A 20,587-nucleotide genomic window follows, 5' to 3' on the forward strand; every position below is an offset into this window, starting at 1 on the left:
GCGGGAAATGCAATAAGTGACGATCTCATCGTACCCTGACGTGAAAGCTATTTCATAACAGATCTTTTCTGTTTTTATTCACTTCCTCAATCGATTATAGTCAGGAAGGAAGGCACATACTGACATTTAATAAATTATAAAGATAGCAGGGATCTTAGAAGCGTTTGAACTCCTGAATACTACCAAATAGTTCAGTAAAACCAATACAAACTCGCTTCTTTTTCTATCTTACTAATAAATAATATTTAATAATAATAATATAAAATAATAATAATAATATGTAAAAATTAATAATATAAACCATGCAAATGATTCAGTCGATTCATCAACCATTTTATTCAGACACAGCTGTAAGTACTATGTAAGAAAGAGATGTCAATAAACACTTATATTTTAGGCACAATTAATACAATAAATGTCCTTACAAATAATGCATAAAAAACGAACAGCCTCCGGCTTCACCAACTCAATCAAATGATACAAATTAGAAAAGATTGCACTTTTTTTTTTTTTTTTTTTTTTTTTTTAACAGCACAAAAAATACGGTGTCCATTTTCAAAGGCCATGGACTTAAAGCAATTGAGCACATTCTCTATGGATATATAAAAAGCACACGAGTCTGGACGGGAGGTCCTAACACCCATGGTAGAGGTGCATGGTGTTGAAGGTGATGTGGTCGTACTGCTCCTCTACACTGACTGACTTGCGATGCTCTATCTGACTGCTGGCGTCCTCCATGTCCTCTGCCATATCTCCGAAGCCATTACGATGGCCAAAACGAAGCCCACTGTCAAAGCTACCAGGACGTAAGGAGACACCCTCATTCCCAATATGATCACCTCTCTCAACCTCGGCTGTATTTCCGTTTACGTTCTTGTGCATCAGGTCACCTCCATTGAGGTGCTGCACGGGATGGCAATGTCCGTTTAACGGGAGTCCTGCTGTTAAAGAGAACACATGAAATATAATTCATTAAAGAAAGATTAAGATCGCTTCTTCAATCTTAGCTGAATGGACTTTTTGTTTGTTTTGCACAAGAAATTCCAAACATGGCTCATACCATTTTCTGTGTATAAAAATAACCCATCCGCTTTGGTTTACATAACACGATTAAATCTGAACATTTGAACTTGAGATTAAAGTCCTGCTTCATACCGTGCTGTTGCTCAACTCTGACACTGGCACACTGCCCTACATCTGCTCTGACGTTAAAAATGAGTATTATTTGGATCTAAATAACAGGCTTTAATTATTACTATTTAATTTGGGTCATATGTGAAGGCAGCAAGATAGTCCAGAGGTTAATAAAAGTGGAAACACATAGATGATGCATGTGTGATATTATCTATATTATACTGTAATCTACAAAAACAGTATCATATACACTTGCAGGTTTTTTCTGTTTTGCTAACATGTTCTTACAAACTATTGATACGCACAAATTCAAGAGTCAGTGTTGATTGTTAAATGAGAACATTTAATGAATATAGAAATTACATTTATATCCATCTTAGGCATCCCGTAACTTTACATAAACAATATTTCTATGCGTCACACAAGACCGGTGTGTAAATGAGCACTTATAGTAAGATGTCCCTTGTAATTCTGAATCAGCAATCATGCGTTGTTCTATATGCAGTGCAAAATTTCTGGTATTCTGAGTGAAATGACAATTTTTATATGTATTTATAGAAAGTACAATGCATTTAATACATCACCTTTGTCTCAATACATACTTCCCATACTTATTCAGTTAAGCAAATATTTTCTACACTACATATAAAATCTTATGCACAAAAATGATTAGAAAAAACAAACAAAAAAAAGACTTTTACCCTCATACAATAATCTCCTGACTGAAACGCTTGAGATTGCAGATAACAATAAATCTAACAGACCCTCTTCAACAGACTTTGCAATAACAGCAACAAAGAAAATCAACTACAACCTAATATAGTCAAAAAGGTTAAAGTAGTAACTGAATAGCACCTAGACTTCCTTATATGAACACGCGTATGAAAGCTGCACAGCGAAGGTCTGTAGATGTACTTTATACATTCATGATAAGATATGCTTTGGCAGAACAAGAGAATTATATGTTCAAGAAATAAAAAGGAAATTAAAATGCACAGTATTTTATATTTTCAACATGGCAAGTATTAATTTGGAATTTGTTTCGCTACTTAACAAGAACATAATATGGGCTACTCGTATCAAAAGTATTAACTAACAGCCTAAACCAAAGTCCAACTATGTTACAAAACTCAAGGTCGGGAATTTGGCGGGGCAAATACAATTCACAGGAAAAGCTGTGAAATCAGTGTCTCCCTAAGACATACTTTCCAAGTATAGATTCCGGGGCATAAAAAAAACAGCCTCATAACATCATGCAAGTACTTTATAAAGAAAAGGAAAAAAAAAATGTAATTGCTTTTGGAATGCATTAGAATCCAAGTGAAAAATTAAAATGGCATTCAGGGAAGTTATTGTGCAAAACAAAACTCGACATTTACTTCTACCACTCCGAAAACCTGCTCCATTTTAGTTTAAACCAAAGTGCGTGCCACCAAAAGTTAAAAGGACGGGGTGGTGTGAGCAACTTATATTTAGATGATATATACATATGATGTGTGCCAAATTAAATAATTTTCCCTCCTAGACACACATCGCCAAAAGAGCTTAAATGAAACCAAGGCAATTCATCCTACAAATAGGCATAGGAGTTAGTGCAACGGCACGGTATCTGCATGGAGGTCACGGTGAAGATCTCTGACTCTTTGTGGACTGGAGAGGACGAGCTCTCCATTCGGTCCTGCTCTGGACTGATGTAGCCATTGGACCCATTTAGGAGTCTGTTCCCACCTGGGGTACTCAGCACCTGGCCAAACTCCATGTGCATGTTCCCCGTCTGGTTCTCTCCGCCGGATCCGTTTAACCCGTTCATCGGCTGATAACCGACATCTGCAATGACACCTTCGCGTTAGCAAGTGGCGACCCAACTTTAAAAATGAAACTTTAAGCGTTCAGTCAAGACCTACCATCTGTTCTGGCCTTTTTAATTAGATTAGACTCCATGCAATCAAGAGACCTTTTTCGGCTGGGAACCCCATTAAGGATGCCACGCTCTTGGATTAGCTTGCGGTCCCCAAAGCACACAGAGCCATTAGCTGAGAACCCGTTAAGCTGATTGAGCTGCTGGTTCTGGGCATTGGACAGCAGCTGGGCGCACTCTTGAAAGCCCTGGGCATGGGCTAGGTCAGCGGCGGTCAGTCCACTAGCGTTCCTCATGCTGCGCAATGATAAAATTAGTGCATTAACACTGCTGGTCTAAGGCAAGCGTTTGCAAACCACTCATACACACACACACACACACACACACTTCCCTTTCTGTATTTCACACCCTAAAATTGTTTTTGAAAAAAAAAAAAAAAAAAAAAATGAATAAATATTTCAACATCCACTTAAAAGAAATTTATTAATATTGTGGTGTCTTGACTGCAATAGAAAATGAAAAAAAAATGATTAAAGCATGCATACAAAGAACATGATATTAAGAATAAAAACATGGCAATATTGACTGGCAAATGAATGTGGTTTAGCACTATCAAATGATTTTTCCAGGAATTTTCTTCAATTCAGATGAACTGGACATGATTATTTTAATAATGGATTTGTAAAGCGAAATAATGCTTTTAGCTGAAATCTGAAAGTGTCAAAAGTGAAACAAAAAGTAAACGAATGCCACACCAGAATGAAGATTGTACAAGCAGCGGCAAGAAGCCAGTATTTGTAGATAGAAGAAAGCGGATGTTGAAACGGGACTTCTTCAATCTGACCGCAGCTGGGAGACGAAGGAAAACCATCTTCTGATTTTTCCTTAAGAGAGACTCATACCCTTAATAGGTTTTAAGTTGGCCGAATCTTCATTTTCACGGTTGAAAGAGGACAACTTAGAAGTGACAAGGCAAAGCAAGACCCGATCAAGACGTTCTTCTTTAAACGCTCGTAGTTTAATAGAACAGCGTCCTGGCTTCTTCAAGGGAAGGATTTGATCGAATGGTCAACGTTGGTACCATAAAGCATGAGATTCACACCTGTTTAAAATCACATGAAAACACAAAAGGGTTGAGACTTTATTTTGCCATCAAAAGTCATTTTCTATTGCAGTGAAGAAAACCGAATACATGAATGAACAAAATCTAGAGCAAAATAACAGCGTTTACACTTACCCCCGGAGCTCCTGCTAACACATTTCTATCCTGAATGCAGTGAGAATACAGAAATGTGACTCTAGGCAGCGCCATACAGTAAATAATAACCTCCTTTATTACTTTATTACTGTTCTCTGTATTAACAAATGTATCTGTATGGGGTTTAAGGTACCGCCAGCTTTTGCACCACTCTTTTTACATGTAAAAACATGGGAAAGATGCAAAATTACACATCAACTTGCCATTAAGAAAATGAAGTCGGTGTTGCTCTGAATCGTCAACTAATCTTCGAGTTTATTTTTTTTAGATCTAGTTTTGGTGTTTACTCTTCAGGAAACTCGCTGATAATTTTGTGACTGGTGAGATTCAGTTCACAACCCTTCTCAATTCTCATTCATTTCTCTCATTGAAATCTTCCTATAATAAAGCTCTGATGTGCATATCAGAGCAGGTTATCCCTCAACTCTTTGCCCACTGTTCTATGAAAACAGGGAAGGTAGGGAAGAAGGTACATTCAGACGTGGGCAATCTTTGCTTCAAGTCTCCACTGAGGAGTTGAATAGTGTGTTTCTTTAGGAAGGGTCTCAGAACGTGAGCTCTTGATGTGCCTTTGCTAATTGACATCAATAGCACTTCACCGAGAATAAATGTCTAAAAAGGTACAAGCAATTCACTGCGAGGACATGATACCTTGGTTTTCTAATTGGAAAGAGCCGGCAGTCACTCAAAGCCTGTATTTTATTTTCTTGAATCTGTGCTGGTTACATAAGCCAATCATTATTCTGTAGCAATCATTAAATACACAATGTACTTATTTCCTGCATGCGCTACCACTGAGTGACATTCATCAAGTAAGGGGTTTGCTTGCGGTTTTAGGAAAAGGTTTGTTCATTCACGGATTCATTATTTGAAAAAACAAAACAAAACAACACTAATAAAAACCACAATAATAATTCAGAAATGTTTTTTTAAAAATCTCTAACTAGATCACAGTCCATACACGCACTCATTCCAACACATGAAACATGTTTAAAATCAAACATCTAAAAATAATACAATTTCCAGCAAATAAAGTAAAAAAACATTTTTTCATTGAACAGACCCTCCCCACTTATTCCTACCCAAATCTGAAGAAAAATATGAATGCTTCTCAGACGTTCGGGTGTCAAAAGGACATTTGTAACAAACACTTGAGAAGGTGCGTGTGCACCCTGGCAGGCCTCGACTCTAAATCAACCTCTTAGGTGCAAGAAATCTCAAATCATTATCAAAACATATGGACAACTCATTAACAGTCTCTTCACTGTTAAGTAAAGGCCTAATTCTGTGAGTGACTTGAATGTAATTAACATAAATTTAGAAAAAAATGTAATTAACATAAATTTGCTCCTTGTTTTATTTGCAGATTGTGATCTACAAGCTTATGAAATATATAGGTTTTACATTTGTATCAATAACACTAACAGGCATTTAAATTATACCTCTTTTTCTATCAACTACTCTTGGTAAATATCACTTTAATAAATGATTTAGGCATGTAATGAAGCTTAACTTTGCTTGCTGTTAAGTTTTTCTTTTGGCAATTGCAGCGGCAAGCAACTCATAATATTACACATAATATTGCTCAAAATATCCGTAACAGTTGTGTAGTATGTCCCTGATATAAGATGTCTGAAACTACTATGCCATTTGAATTTAGAAAGCCAGATTTCCTGAAAACGATTTAGATTTCTAGCACCTTTAATTAGAGGTCACTTCTGTTTATGTAAACGTAAAAGAGAAGAGGAAAGCCTATGCTGTTATTCATTTAGATTTAGTTACCTCTGTATGCTGTTACTGGAGTTAAACAGTTGCTTCTTAATTCTCATTATTATTAATAATCTAAATAAAATTCATTTACAAGCGTGTCAATTCATAAGTTTATTCATATTGCTTTTTGAACAGACATATTTTAGTATTTTGGCTAGAGTCTTCTAATTAAATCAAGACCTTTCAGAATCCTATGAGTATAGTATATATATATATATATATATATATATATATATATATATATATATATATATATATATATATATATATATATATATATATATATACACACATATATATACACACACACACAGATAATATAATTACTGATTTATAATTGAGAATTATATTATCAGTGTGTACAGAATATAATTTTTTTTTTAATAAAAAACTTGTTTGTTTATATTTTTTAAGATGATGCGATAGCTTAACTTTAAGCTTTAAGTCTGTGTAACGTAAATTCAGGAAATTGTTTCTAAATACATTATAAAATGTTAAATGTATTGCTTAAAACATGTAACAAAGACACAGCTTTATAGCACTGAACTGTGGAGTTAGTCTAATTTCAGCATTTTTGTTTAGCCTATAATAAATAATAACTGTCAGGCCCATTGAAAGCTGGCTAAATGTCTGATGAATATGGCACACTTCAGGACTTTCGAAGTCGTCATCAGATTGGTTAATTTATGCAGGATTTACAGGAGGTTTTTTTTTTTTTAACATCGTGCCTGGACACAGAGTTGCTGTGATGCCAAACCTCTTCACGAAAGAAGAAAGCTTTTACGATCAACTAAAACCTGGATTTTCAAAAGTATGTGAATTATTTTTTATTGGGTCACCCAATAAAAATTGTGTTTAGGTGGGCAAACAATTTTTTTTTTTACTTTCAATCTAATAATCAAATAATCTGTTTCAGTGCTGTTAAAGAATACTAATTTAAAATGCTATTTTATTTGATAATATTATTTACACGCCACATTCACATTTAGCTAGGTGGATAGTAACACATCTTCTATGTTGTGATAAACTCAGGACACATTTAAAGGAACAGTTCACCCAAAAATTAAAATTCTGTAATTTTTAAGGGGAACTATTCCTTTATTATTGCTACAGACAGACTTTTTATTCCTAACTGCTCCTCTACTTGGAAATCTTTCCCATATTTCTCATCATTATCTGTCTGTTTCAGAATTTCCATCTGTGCAGTTCAATAGTTTTAAATGACAACGCAGAATTACTTATGAAGACTGTACCAAGTCCAAATAATTTTGCTATTTCTAGATTGCTAAACAGAAATGCATATTAAACATTGCCAGTGTTTTAGCTAAAATAAATATTTATGCTTTAGGGTAAGTTGACGTATTAATTAGAAATGATTAAGTTCTCATTAATAATTATGTTGTTATTTTTTAGTTCTTCATAAATTATTATAGCTCTTCATACAGTTAAACATGCATATGTATTATATGGCCATATATACAGCCTAATTATTCTTTACATCCTTTTCATTAAATCTCTTTAATTTTAAAACGGCATTTTGATAAACGTCTGAATTGGAATCACAAATACATTTCACAAAATTATTATTATTATTATTATTATGTTTTTGTGATTTTTTTTTATTTTTTTTTTTACAAAAATGCATTAATACAATCCGGCCCCGGATAAGCGGCAGTACATGGATGGATGGCATTAATATGGCTACTTTTACAGCATTATCATCATTTTTTTTAACTGCCCATTACAGGGTTGGTTCACTCAAAAATACTACACCCTCATGTTATAAACCTTTTGTTTATTTTCAAAACACAAATGATGACATCTTAATGAAACCTGAGATTTTTCTCTTCCTCCATTAAAAGTCCATTAGACCAAAACGCTGATGCTCAACAAACAAGCACAGTTCATTAAATGGCATAAAGAAGCTCAAATGTGCTCGCTTAAAAGCACAAGCTTAACTCTCACGCATCAAGCGCGTACAGCTGAGCTTCCGTTTACCATACAGCATGTTCTTTATGTGTGCATTGATCAATGTCTATAACTGAATAAAAGCAATTAATAAAATCAATTAAATCCGATAAATCAAATGTAAATGAAAACTTGACAATATCTTAAGGATGCATTAAATGTTTTGGTGAAAAGGACTTTCAATAGTGGGAAGGAAATCTCTCGTAATGCAATAAAATAGCAGTATTTGTTTTTTTGATGATTAACAAAAGTCAGGTTTAGAAGAACACGGACGGGTTATTGATGACAAATTGCGTATTTGGGTGAACCATCCCTTCGACGTGCCCAGTTCTGGAATCTGGACAATATTCTTGCATTTAAAAGTCAGATACGTTTACATAAACACTTCGACCTGTCAAGTTTGCCACTGTTTGCTTGTAATTTCCGTGTTCAATCCAGTGGGAACAAATATCATTGTGAAAAACGACAATATCCCCTTTGCGAATGAGTGAAGCTTTCATTTAAATATATCGAAACGGAAGCATTCATTTTGTTTCTTCATTCCTGATATGCTTTGCTACTCTCTATTTTCGCTTCATAATTTCTTTTCCATTGGTTGAGCCCTAACGCATAACTTCCTGAGCATCAAACCATGCTTACTCTGGACGAGACTAAGAAGGGACTGATTAGACCTGTCCTATAGATACGTCCTATGGTTAGTCTACAAAAAAACATTAAAATTATAAAGGAAATTAATATACATCAATTGCATTGATTTAAGGGCACAATTAAGCAAAGCATGCAGGTCAAAAACTGTATCTAAAAATAAAAAAACAAACAAAAAAACAAAACAAAAAAACTTTGTCTTTTGAAAGTTCTAGGTACATTATGTCCTATCAGTAAAACCAATCACCGCATGAAATACCTCAACAGTTTGCCAGTGTGTTGATACTGAAGGGAGCGATAGTGAGAACACTCCTAATGCCACAACAGTGCAGTTTCGTTGAGGGAACTTGGAGTGAGTCAGCAGTGTCTATTTGGAATGCTCTCCCCCTTTTCTAGGATTACTTGAAAAAGTCAAGTCATTTCGAATTCAATAGCTGCAAAAACATTGAGATGTGTAGACGTTCTCTAGAATTTTGCCGTAACAGTTAACAAAATGCAATCTCCATTTCTTTGGTCATCATGCCACTTTCATAAGGACAAAGGTGACAGATGATTCATAAAAGAACATGTTTTATCATAGGGTAATCATATATCAGAGGGTAAAAATTCTACAGGCTTACATTGTAAATACAAACAGTTTGTCTCTATGAACAAAGTCTCAGAATAAAAGAGGCAGACAGGTTAAAACAAAATACTAGTAATGCTATTCATATGGTTAAGCTCTAGTAATGTAAACCCTGCTGATGTTTAAACCTATGCTTTACCCTGTTCTCCTTTGCTATTATCAGCTACCTGAAGCACTCTTTTCTCCTGACACACTTTTGGATCGAGGGAGAGAGAGAGAGAGAGAAGAGAGAGGGAAGAGAGAGAGAGAGAGAGAGAGGATGAAAAAAAAAAGTAATAAAATATTTTTTTAAATAAAAAATGTTTTTTATAGTTAACTAAACAGAGTATTATCCCTTTAAGAAGTGATACAAATCAACTTTATTTGCTTCATACAAACTTGTGTTGTTCAGATAGATGACTCGACAAAAGAGGAGGAGTCTTATTATGGCACAGCATACTTTTTGGTTAAGTTTGCATCGCGTTAAATCAATTTAATTCACACTACATAAACGACACTTACATCATTAAAAATAGGACATTGGGTCGAAATACGGTTATTTCAACTGGATGTTTTATCTGAAATCCCTTCACCAGGTAACAAAGAAAGACAAAAAGGCAAAAATGTACACTTGAAGCTGGGAACAAGAGCATCTGAAGCTGAACAGAAAGAATTGAGGTTCTTGTTAAACCATGTGAGACACTGAGGTTTTAAAAGGACAAAACTTTCTGCATCACAGAACGAGAGGACAGAAAAAAAAGAAAAGAACTTGGCTGTCTTCAACGAAGAGTGGACATGTCTGGTAAAGATGAAACTATTGAAGACGTTTGAGTGAAGAAAGAATCAAGATTTCAGTGAAAGAATGTATGTAGCGTGTCCGTCCATCAAGTTAAAACATGAAGTCTTTCCATTAAGCCATGAAGAAGAATGAGTCTGCCTGGAGATGTTCAAGAGGAAAAAAAACGATGACTGTGAATCTCCACAGCGTTCAGGATTCAGAAGGGGTCCGTTCTCGCTTTCTTCTTCTCTTCAGGAAATTTACAGAGTAACTTTAAAACATTAAGCTGAATATAAGCCTTTTAAAGTTCCTATTTCTTCTCCATTTGGTTTCGGTCCAATAGATCTTGAAGGAACATCATTTCTGGACATCACAATGAAATGGTGCTCTTTTGCCAACTTTTAAGGTAGGAATGAGGCACTGTCAAGAATTCCAGAGGATATTTTCACTGGTGGAGCGCATGTTTCTCTAAGGAGAAGTATCAGCTGGATTCAGATCTTAAGAAATCAATTCAAGCATGGACTTGAAATATGTAGGGAGGACACAGATAAAACATCCAGTTCTAAAATATTCTTTTCTTGCGAGATCACTCAATCAATCATATTACAGCTTCTCTACTAAGGACACTTCTACATTTGCATGTATCATAATGGAAAATATTACAAACTCACCTTTAATCTATATTTTGTAATACGAGGGAAAAAAAGCGATTATTTATTTTTATTTAGTCTTTTTATTTTTAACAGAGGAAGTCAAGGCGAAACTTTTAAATAGATTTTTAAAATATAAAATAAAAAAAAAACCCAAAACCCTCGCTCCTCTCGATCCCCTAACTAGGCCTATGTTGTAAAATCCCTGTGTTAAACCTTCTCTCTGCTTTGAATGGATAAATCTGACACACTGTAGCTGTCATCGGCTTTTATACTGACTGGGGCTTCAGTGTAAGACTTTAAAACATTGTTCATACTGCCATAAAAACAAACATCAACAATCCTATTTGTGTGGTTGCTAAATGCACATTTCATCATTATCTCAAAAGCGTTTCCAATGAGGCATTAAAACACAACATGCACTAACAGAGATTAAACATTTAAAAACAACCCCTAACTCCCCAAGACCAAAATGTTTCTCCTTTGTAATTTTGAATGCCACATGTTACTTATGGATAAAACGATACAACATTTGCCATTCACAAGATACTTGTATCACAGATTTGTTTCTGGAAAATACAAGGTTATCCATTAAATGTTCATCTAATAGATATAAAGTTTTAGCACGTTTCATTTATTTATTATTTTTGGTTTAATTTATGAAGCATGCCTGGTTATGTTTTTATTATCACTTCTTGTACTGTTTATGTGATATTTTGTCTTTATGATATGATGCCATACCCTACTTTAATTGCCCCTTGTGGGATTAATAAAGTTCTTAACTTACCGTAACTATATATATTTCAGATATCAGGTATAGTACCACTGGGACATACCACGGTGTCAATGATTTTTTATTTCCCTCCACTCTGGTGCCTAAAACTCTGGTTTGAGTGTTTTTCCCTCTTCTTCCTTAATATAGGAATGTACTCTCAATTGTAAGTCGCTTTGGATAAAAGCGTCTGCAAAATGACTAAATGTAAATGTAAATAAAGCCATACCCTTTTCAATTCAAACGCCAGTTAAAATGCAAAAGCCTATATAGTATAGAGTATAAATCTTAATTGCAATGTCAGTTGGAATAAAAATATTATACTACAAATAATATCAACTGACAAAATTTGTGCTACCCCTGAACTGAGGAATTTCTTGAATGCAGAAGTGGGTTTACATGTCTATTTTTTTTTTTTTATTTTCCGTCTATTTTGTTTGTCTTTCATTTTTGTAGTGACTGGAAATGAAACAAAATTTAGTAAAATACAGTGTAATTTTGGGTACTCTTAAATAACTACCACATGAGAATGCAACCGTTCTTTTTTATACAATGTAGCAATTATCTTAATAGTTTAATTGCAACAATTTTACAATAATAAGATTAAATTTGTTACATTATATTAGATCACGCTTCATCAATGTGTTACATAAGTTATTAGATTAGGCGCCTTAGAAATGAAATGTTGTTATTTATTACTCAATGTGAATTACAATTAATATACAAACAATGCTTAGCAAACATTGATGTTTTTGACAGACATGAACAAACATTACTAAATGTATAAAACTGATCATTAACAGATTAATAAATGATTAATATAATATTATTTTCTTTTGGTTCAAGATACAAAATGTAGCTCATGTTAACAACCTAAAGTTTATTGCAAAGCGTCATTAATTAAAGTCATTAACACTACATAGTAATATTCCTGTCTGTTGTGCCGGCCACAATCATATGGCATTCAAAAGAGGAGAGGATCATCTGTGGGGTAAACTGTAGTAGCAGTGCGTTCAGCAGGCTGGTGTTCTTCAGACCGAAAGCCTGTGAGAAACACTAGCAAGCCCATCACTGAACCTGCTGTTCCACAAAACACACCAGACCTCGGCTTTCCAAAGCAGGGCTTGTTTGACCTCAGTTAACTGAAGGGTGAGCTAGCAGATACTTTAAAAAATCATTAAAAAAAGATGACTCGCTAACCGCATTTAGAATAGCATATTTCATGTCAAATTTAACGTTACATTTTTAAATCGTTCCAAAATATGTATTTCTTTCGCTCAAGTAAGCGGCCGGTGTCTCTGTGGAACATCAGATCGTTTCCAGTTATTTAACATGTCCTCCATCATCGTTAAAGTACACCTCGATAAATTCCCAAATGGCATTTCTCATTGTCGAGAGGCATGAAATGCAGAAAGTCATTTCTCCAGAATGAGCGACAGAAACAATCCTGACAAACTCACAACACACCGGAGCGTCCGCTTGTATAGTTATGCCTTGTTGCAACACCCTGGAGAACTGCCGGCAAAATAAATCAACATTGATAATGCACGGGCTTCCATCAGAATCACTCTGCAATGTCAATAGCTGTGTTTTAGAACAATGGCTGTGTTAACAGGTCAAGCAGCAGTAATGGAGGCCTAACTCTAAATGATCCAAACGATGCGCAAGTTTTTGGAGAACACAATGTCTGCTCATGTATATGGATTTCAATACTGCTCTTTAAAAGGGATAGTCCACCTTCAGTTGGTCCCCACTGACTTTGGCATAGTGTTTTTTTCCACACTACGGAAGTCAAGTGGGAACCAGCAACTGAAGGTGGACTATCCCTTTATATAGAGTTTAGCTCCAGACCTAATCAAACGTAACTGAAGCAGCTCAGGGTTTTCAAGATTACTAAAAAGGTGAGTTCTGGCAGGCATAACAAACTCTGCCGGGAAGTGTCCCTTTAGGAGCAAGACTGAATACCCTGGCGTTTAATGAACACTATGTGGCTACTATTTGCCTAGTTTTTTGTTATTTGCAAAATGTAAAAAAAAAAAAAAAAAAATCAAATAGAGCTGTCTGTGTGGGTTCTTGGATTATTTTTTTAATTCAACTTCAGATAAAATAATGTTTTGCTAGAATACAGCTTTAGGATGTTAGAAATAACTTTTTAAAAATGCAATAAAATGTTATTACTAGTCAGAAAATGACACTGCAGAGAGATTTTGAATGGATCTCAATCTCCCCCAGAACACCACGAGGCCTCTCGCACTTCATTTCATCTTATCTCCCGACAAGGAGAAAAAACCTTAGCAACCAAGGACAATTTAAAATAGCAATAGTTGTTGTTTGCTTTTGAGCTATGAGGAAATGTGCAACAGCTCGCAACCTTGAAACGGCAACACATTTAAAATCAAAATGTGAAGGAAACAAAAAGGATATTACCTCCGCACTTCACAGGGGATTATAGAAGACATGATAGAGATTATCAAATTACTGAATTCAGAATACATTTCACATTTAGGCAAAATCAAGCCAGTAAGACCAAATCTGGTCACAGATTTCAGAAGAGCTCCATCAAAATGCATTTCAAGTGTATTAAGACAATTTTCAAAATCACATTTTAACTTGGAAGACAAAAGAACACAAGTTCAACATTGAATCTTGGGTATAATTAGTTAACAGTTAATGCATTAGGTATCATGACCTAACAATGAACAATACAACAGCATTTAACTAGCGTGCATTTTTTTTTACAGTATTGCAGTAATTTATAAAAAGTAAGCAATAATAACGCATTGACTGTTAATTAGCATTTTTAATTCACAATTTAAAATGAATGCCACATTACTGGGACAATCAATCCCTCCATGTAACTACCCAATCAAATGTTTTTATTGAAAATAATTGCCTTTCTGATATGATATCAGATAGTGATGTTTCACAATCCTCTTTTGTAATATTAAACAGTCCAATCCCACGGTGCTGGGAGGAGTTAATGCAAATAGCCTCTGGAACAAGGCCAATAGACACGCCGTCATACATTTGCATATACCAAAATATGCACTAAATGAACATTTCAAACAATATAATCATTCATGATGTATTATTAACAAACATAACTCTGCCCATTAACTTAAAACTAATAATTGCTGCCATTCACTGTTAGTTCATGATATATAATTCATTAACGTTTACAATATTGTTACCCTGTCAAGATGAACCAATTTAAGCAAACAATCCTCATTTAAAAACATTATAAGGGAACTTGCAATAATAGCAATATAATACCATCATGCCTATTTTGATCCAGAAACGTACAACTTTTGTTTTAAAAATCTATTTATTCAACATTCATCTGTTGGTAAAAATTGCCGCAGCCTTGTTTCGTGGATTAAATCTGGCTATATTCATGATAAAATCGATTAAACTGCATTACTCAATCAAGATTATTTCAATATAATGCTTACAACAATTAAAGAGTTTTGTCTCAAGTCAAAAAAAAAAAAAAAAACAACAGTTCATATCAAGTAAAATAATAATAACAATAAAAGCAATATAGAGCCTTTCAACTTACTATGATAAACATTCTACCTTTTTAAAACCTTTTTAAACCTTAAAATTATTTTTTTTTAAATGTCCATTAATATATTCTCAATAAGAATGCCATCAAGTATAATTTAAAAGTAATTTTATTAAAAAAACTAGTTTGTGATTTCTGAATGTTTTGAGGATAAAAGATTTGAATTTATGAGTTAAAGATAAACATTAAAAAAGCGAAGATAAACGTAGTCGAAATTCTTTTATTTGTAGCAAAAAGTAAAAATGTGAGATTGAAAACCAGTCATATTTCTACCACTCAGGACAATATGGGTTCCTTTGCTTTTATAAGAGAAGAGCAGGGGAATTCAGACGATTCAAAACGGCCTCACTAATTCACTAGTGTCTTTTGTTCACCATATTATCTTGCAGTGGAAGAAAGGGAATAAAGAGCCTCATAAGTCAAGACAATCGATGTTTCTGTTTTGATGGAGCCCTTCTTAAACGAAGCACCAGTGGGGCATTTGAATGGATGCAAGGGAAGAGAGAGATACAGTGAGAGAGAGCAGCAGCTCGAGAAGACTTACTCTGCCTTGGCTCCCTGGACCAGGAGCGTGTTGATGCAGTCCATGCTGCCTGCACGGGCCGCTTTGTGGAGGGGGGTTTCTCCAACATAGTCCTACAAAACAAAGCACCAGGTCAGAGCAGGACTGTCAGGACATTTTGTCTGGGGGGGGTTCTGTTACAGTGTGATCTTAAACACACACTCTTTTTTATTATTATTACGTTTATTCATTTTGATTTGGAAACAATCATCAAAGATTCAAGAATTATTGCAATTCCATAAAGAACTCTAAAATTGCATGGGTCATAATTACATTATTAATTTAAAATATCACACATAGTATTTACATTACAGTTTAAGACTTTCTTTTAATATTTCTGAAAGATATTCTTAATGCTCACCGAGGCTGCATTTATCTAAATATATATAATGAAATTGTAAAACGAATACAACTGAATAAACAAAAAAAGTTTTCCGTTTGAAAATATTTTCAGATATAATCGTGATGCAAAGCTAAATGTTTAGCATCACTACTTTATTCTTCTGTGTCACATGATCCTTCAGAAAACATTTATATTATTTTATATGTTATCGATTATATTTTATCTTTGCATAAAATTTCAATTGTCCGTATCTGACAATTGTCAAATATGGATCTGAAGTTTTAAATGAAATGATTTAATAATCATGTCTATGTAAGAAAGAATGTCATTTATTACAAAGGGGAAAATTCTACTGAACCATTAAATTACTATTATAATGTTATAAACATTATATATTATAATATTATAACAACTTCGCCAACAAAATCAAACCGATTTTCATATAGTTATTTTATTTATTTTCTAATATATTTATTTATATACTTTATTCATTTTTCTATTTAGCTTTAATTTATTTCAGCTTCAGTAACTTATTCTTTCCAACTTATTCAAACAATCTTAATCATAGTCAATCGCTAGGGCAACATTTCTAAAACGGAGTTCTTCAAACATATACGTTTTCCATCTAAATATTTATTTTAGCTTTTTTACATTATTTTTCCTCCCAGTTTAAGTTAACAGTAGCCCCTGTTCCTGCAGGCTGCCGAAGGTGGCAGCGGTCACCATACAGCTGGAAGTGAGAGTGCAAGCCAGCAGCATCATTTATTCAGGAGCTGCTGGAGCAAGCGGCTGAACCCTTCACCCCGACACACAGTGAACTCTTACAGGAACGGCTGAGCTTCAGAATCACTGATTCACGGGAGGAGGATGTGGGTCAGACTGACGCCCGGCAGCGCAAGACGAGACCGGGGAAGAGATGAGTCGAGGGGACGGCCGATGCCCTTAAATCATTCATGTTGATCTGCCTGAGCCGGCGGGGATGAGAAACTAGTCTATATTTGGAGAACGCATCGCCGGTTATGTAACAATGGCCTAGTAATCTAATTTCTCCGCTGTAACGCACCAGTGAATGCCGTAGGAGGAGAATGCATGAATAATCAGAAATATGCTCACGCACTGGTGACGTGAAAACACAGTGATACAGTACATGAACACAGAGAAACAGCCGGTCACGAAGAGCCCGGGGAAGCCGGGGGGGAAGGTATGATGAGCTACAAAAATGCCTATTGTAGTATTGTTTGTGGTGTAAATCACCTCAAACAATAGCATTACCTACCTTTATATTCAAGTCGTAACATTTCATGCAGTTCAAATACTAATTAATTAAAAAACGAAATCTCAAAATAATAAAAATCACAAAATGAACGACAGGTCCATAAAACAAGGCCAATACTCATATGCACACAGACTAAAAACATCACACCACACTGTAATGTTGTTGACTGTAAATAATTGCACTAGCAAAGAAACAAAAACAAAACAACATACTGTTGTCAGCTTTTAACAATAAAACTACACACAATACAATTTTGGATCATTTTTCAACAATATAGGGCTTGCTGACTATGTTAATCAGGTTTTTACTACAGATGTTTATTATTATTATTATTATTTTATATAATGCACAAAATATTTGATGTTTTACAATAAAATTATTTGCTAATATTTCCCCTTTTCTGTTTAAAATAAAAATATTTTTACAATAAAACTGAGTATAAAGCCATGTTACACCATTTAAAGTGCTTAACCGTATATTAACTTAATCAGGTTTTTTTTTGGTAAATTTTACATTTACAATATTTAACATTAAATGTATTATTTTTGATAATTCAGTGCAAAACTGCGTAACAGCTCTGTGTTCTGTAACGCTCCAGGGGAACAACAGCAGTACAACACTGGATGGCAACTGAAATGGTTAGCGATTTCTGCTCAGAAGGATCTCATTCAAAGCTGCTGTATAACGGTGACGTGACAAAGCCAAGCGTCCGCCTCGTCTTCACTTGTTCGGGTCACGTCTCGCTTGCGCCGCGTCTTACCTGTCTGTTTACGTCAGCTCCTGCCTGCAGCAGCCAGAGCAAGCACTGAGGGTGACCCCCGAAGGCGGCGATGTGAGCCGGGGTCTGGGCAAACCGAGAGGTCACGGAGTTCACAGCACATCCCACCTGCACCAGACGCATCACACACTCCAGCTGTGAGACGCAACGAGAAAAGAGCCTGTTCACCGGCTATACATATACACATGAACAACTTAGGAACGCTTACATAAATGCTATTTAATGATAAAATGCGTGCACATTTTTAAACATAAAAACCTCTTTGCTAGATTTACATCGATAACTGGAAATAACTGGCTCCATTATTTCTTTTCAGCTGAAAGGGTTATACAACACTTACGTATCCGACTGGGCTAATGAGTGGTCTAATGTACTTGGGTAATAAAACAATTGCATTTTAAAACATAAAGGAAGCAATTAGTGCATCAAATGTTGCGTTTCAACATTCCTCGATGATCGTTCCTGCTAAATCTCTAATGTAACTAGCTCTTCTTGTCGTTCATGCACTCACCGGCGCCTTAAACCATTCTCCTCTAGACGCTCCCAGGCTTTAGAAGACATTACGCCCATCCAGATAAAGCTAACCGGATAGATTTACGACTTCCTCGTGACTTTTTTTTTTTTAGAAGTCATATCAGATTTGGCTTTGCAATCCATCTCGAAAAAGGTTCGATCTACAACCCTGTTGGTCTCACGTTTAGGGACTTCCCTTTAAGTGTGAAAGGCTGAAATGCGAGTTCATGCGCGCTTCCCGTGGAGCCCTGGGAGTCAAGGATATGAGAAAAAACGCTTTCCCTCTTCGGTGATTCGTTACTAAAAAATAAACGAAGGAGTCGGTGTGTTTACGTCGGCCCGCTGACTCTCGTACTTCATCTGGTTGGGTAACCTGAAGACATCTTGAGAACGCAGCGCAGCAGATAACCTAGCTCTTTAGGAAACCTGAAATGCAGCATCGTTACCCGAGCAAATACTGCACCCCGAGGTGTCCATGCAGAATTACACTTGTGAAAAAATAAATGAACATTGTCAAAAAGTGGCGGCGCGTGCAGGTTCTTCTAGAGAAGCAGAGACATGATGAACGACTGAAAGCAGTGGGAAAGTACATCACTGTGTCCTCAATGAAACCAAACAAGATCAGTTACTGTGTTATTGCATATAATTACAGCTGCTAATATTGGTTATTTAGATGTTGTTCGATTTTAAAAATAATAATAATAAATGATAGCCTGTCATATTTGTTCGTCTCGCATTGCTTGTGTGCACAACTTGAATAACTGGAAGTTTTAACCGCAAGTCGATTAAAAAAAAAGCGTACGACTTATTTGTTGCATTTAGTCTACTTAATGTAATTTATTGTATCAGCTATTATGATTTTAAAATGTTTATTCATTTTTTGTCACATTTATGAAATTGCATTTCCCTCAAAGAGTAAATGAATGAATAAATCCTCTCATAGGTCGAATTAAAAAGGAGTCCAAAAAAAATAATTTGTTTTAGTTTCGTTTTGCTCTTTTACAACCAACGCAGACACGCTTGTTTAAAGCAGGAAAATGAATGTTAACAAAAAGCCGGATGAAGCCAAGCCGTCTTCATTTCACCACTGAATGTACGCGCAACGTTCAGCTAACGTTGGACCAGTCACATCACACACGATGACATCTGCGCGATCCCATCATCGTCTTCAGACGCGTGTCGAGCACCCTTCACCAATAACTTCACATCGAAACACGCGACACGCTGCGTTTTATTAAGAAGAGAAACAAACAGCGGTTCAACCGAGCACGCATTTTCGGGCACGCCGTACGCAGGTGACATCTGCGCGTGCCGCTCGTCAGTGAACGCGCTTGTGTACCTTGCCGAAGTGTGCAGCCCAGTGTAGAGGAGTCCATCCGTAGAAAGAGTCCTCCACGGCCAGCTGCTCCGCGCCGCGCTGGAGGAGCGAGCACAGCGCGCCCACATCTCCATCTCTGCACGCGCGGTGGAGCGGGAAGCGGATATTCAGCACCTCCTCGCTGGAAAACCCAGACTCCGGGCACACCGACATTAGTGCAAAACACGAACGCTCGCTCTTAGAAATACGTGGAAATAAAAAAAATCCCCACGAAAAATGGTGGACACTTCGCGACGTCTGCTCTTATTGAGTGCACCGCCCAAACAAAGCGCTCACAAAGGGGAGGCGAGGCGAGACGCGCATCACACTTGCGCGCGCGCGCCGAAGGAACCGAACTTCGCACGGGAGCCTACAAGCCCCGAACCGGACCCGCTGAGAGCCAGGACTGGAGCCGCGCGTGCCCTCTTACAGCGCCACCGTGCTCCAAACCCCGACACGGATCGCTTGGAGACCGAGGCTGCGCATGCCTACTACAAAACAAACGCGGCGCACCAGAAACGGTTCAGCCTGCGCATGCCCGCTGAAATAAAAAGACCCTCCTAACCAGGAACGGAACTCGACCGAAGCCGCGCATGCTCACTACGGCATAAACGCGGCACGACCTCGAGCATCCGGGGGATCGAGTCGCGCATGCGCACAAGCTATACCTGAACGTGGCGCGGTGAAGCGCGTTTGAGTTTAACAAAATGAGAACGTATGCGTATGTTTTAAATGTTCTTTTATCCGATTGTATGC

General features: G+C 36.2%; 1 protein-coding gene across 3 annotated transcripts; it reads right to left on the minus strand.

Moving 5' to 3' along the window:
- Nucleotides 1-312: 312 nt before the first annotated feature.
- ankrd10b (ankyrin repeat domain 10b) lies at nucleotides 313-20,400 on the minus strand. Of its 3 annotated transcripts, none has more exons than XM_043229802.1 (6): nucleotides 19,814-20,400; nucleotides 17,944-18,096; nucleotides 15,547-15,638; nucleotides 3,039-3,289; nucleotides 2,863-2,961; nucleotides 313-938 (listed from the first exon to the last, which is right to left on the minus strand). In XM_043229802.1, exons 1-6 carry the CDS (start codon nucleotides 20,003-20,005, stop codon nucleotides 634-636), a joined length of 1,092 nt encoding a protein of 363 aa, XP_043085737.1. In that variant the 5' UTR covers nucleotides 20,006-20,400; the 3' UTR covers nucleotides 313-633. The 3 variants fall into 3 exon arrangements, with proteins under 3 accessions (XP_043085737.1, XP_043085736.1, XP_043085738.1); XM_043229801.1 differs by having other exon boundaries at nucleotides 313-941; nucleotides 19,814-20,395; XM_043229803.1 differs by lacking the exon at nucleotides 19,814-20,400 and adding an exon at nucleotides 18,473-19,337 and having other exon boundaries at nucleotides 313-941.
- Between the last annotated feature and the right edge of the window lie 187 nt (nucleotides 20,401-20,587).

Source organism: Puntigrus tetrazona, unplaced genomic scaffold (genome assembly GCF_018831695.1).
Source record: "Puntigrus tetrazona isolate hp1 unplaced genomic scaffold, ASM1883169v1 S000000095, whole genome shotgun sequence".
Taxonomy (NCBI): domain Eukaryota; kingdom Metazoa; phylum Chordata; class Actinopteri; order Cypriniformes; family Cyprinidae; genus Puntigrus; species Puntigrus tetrazona.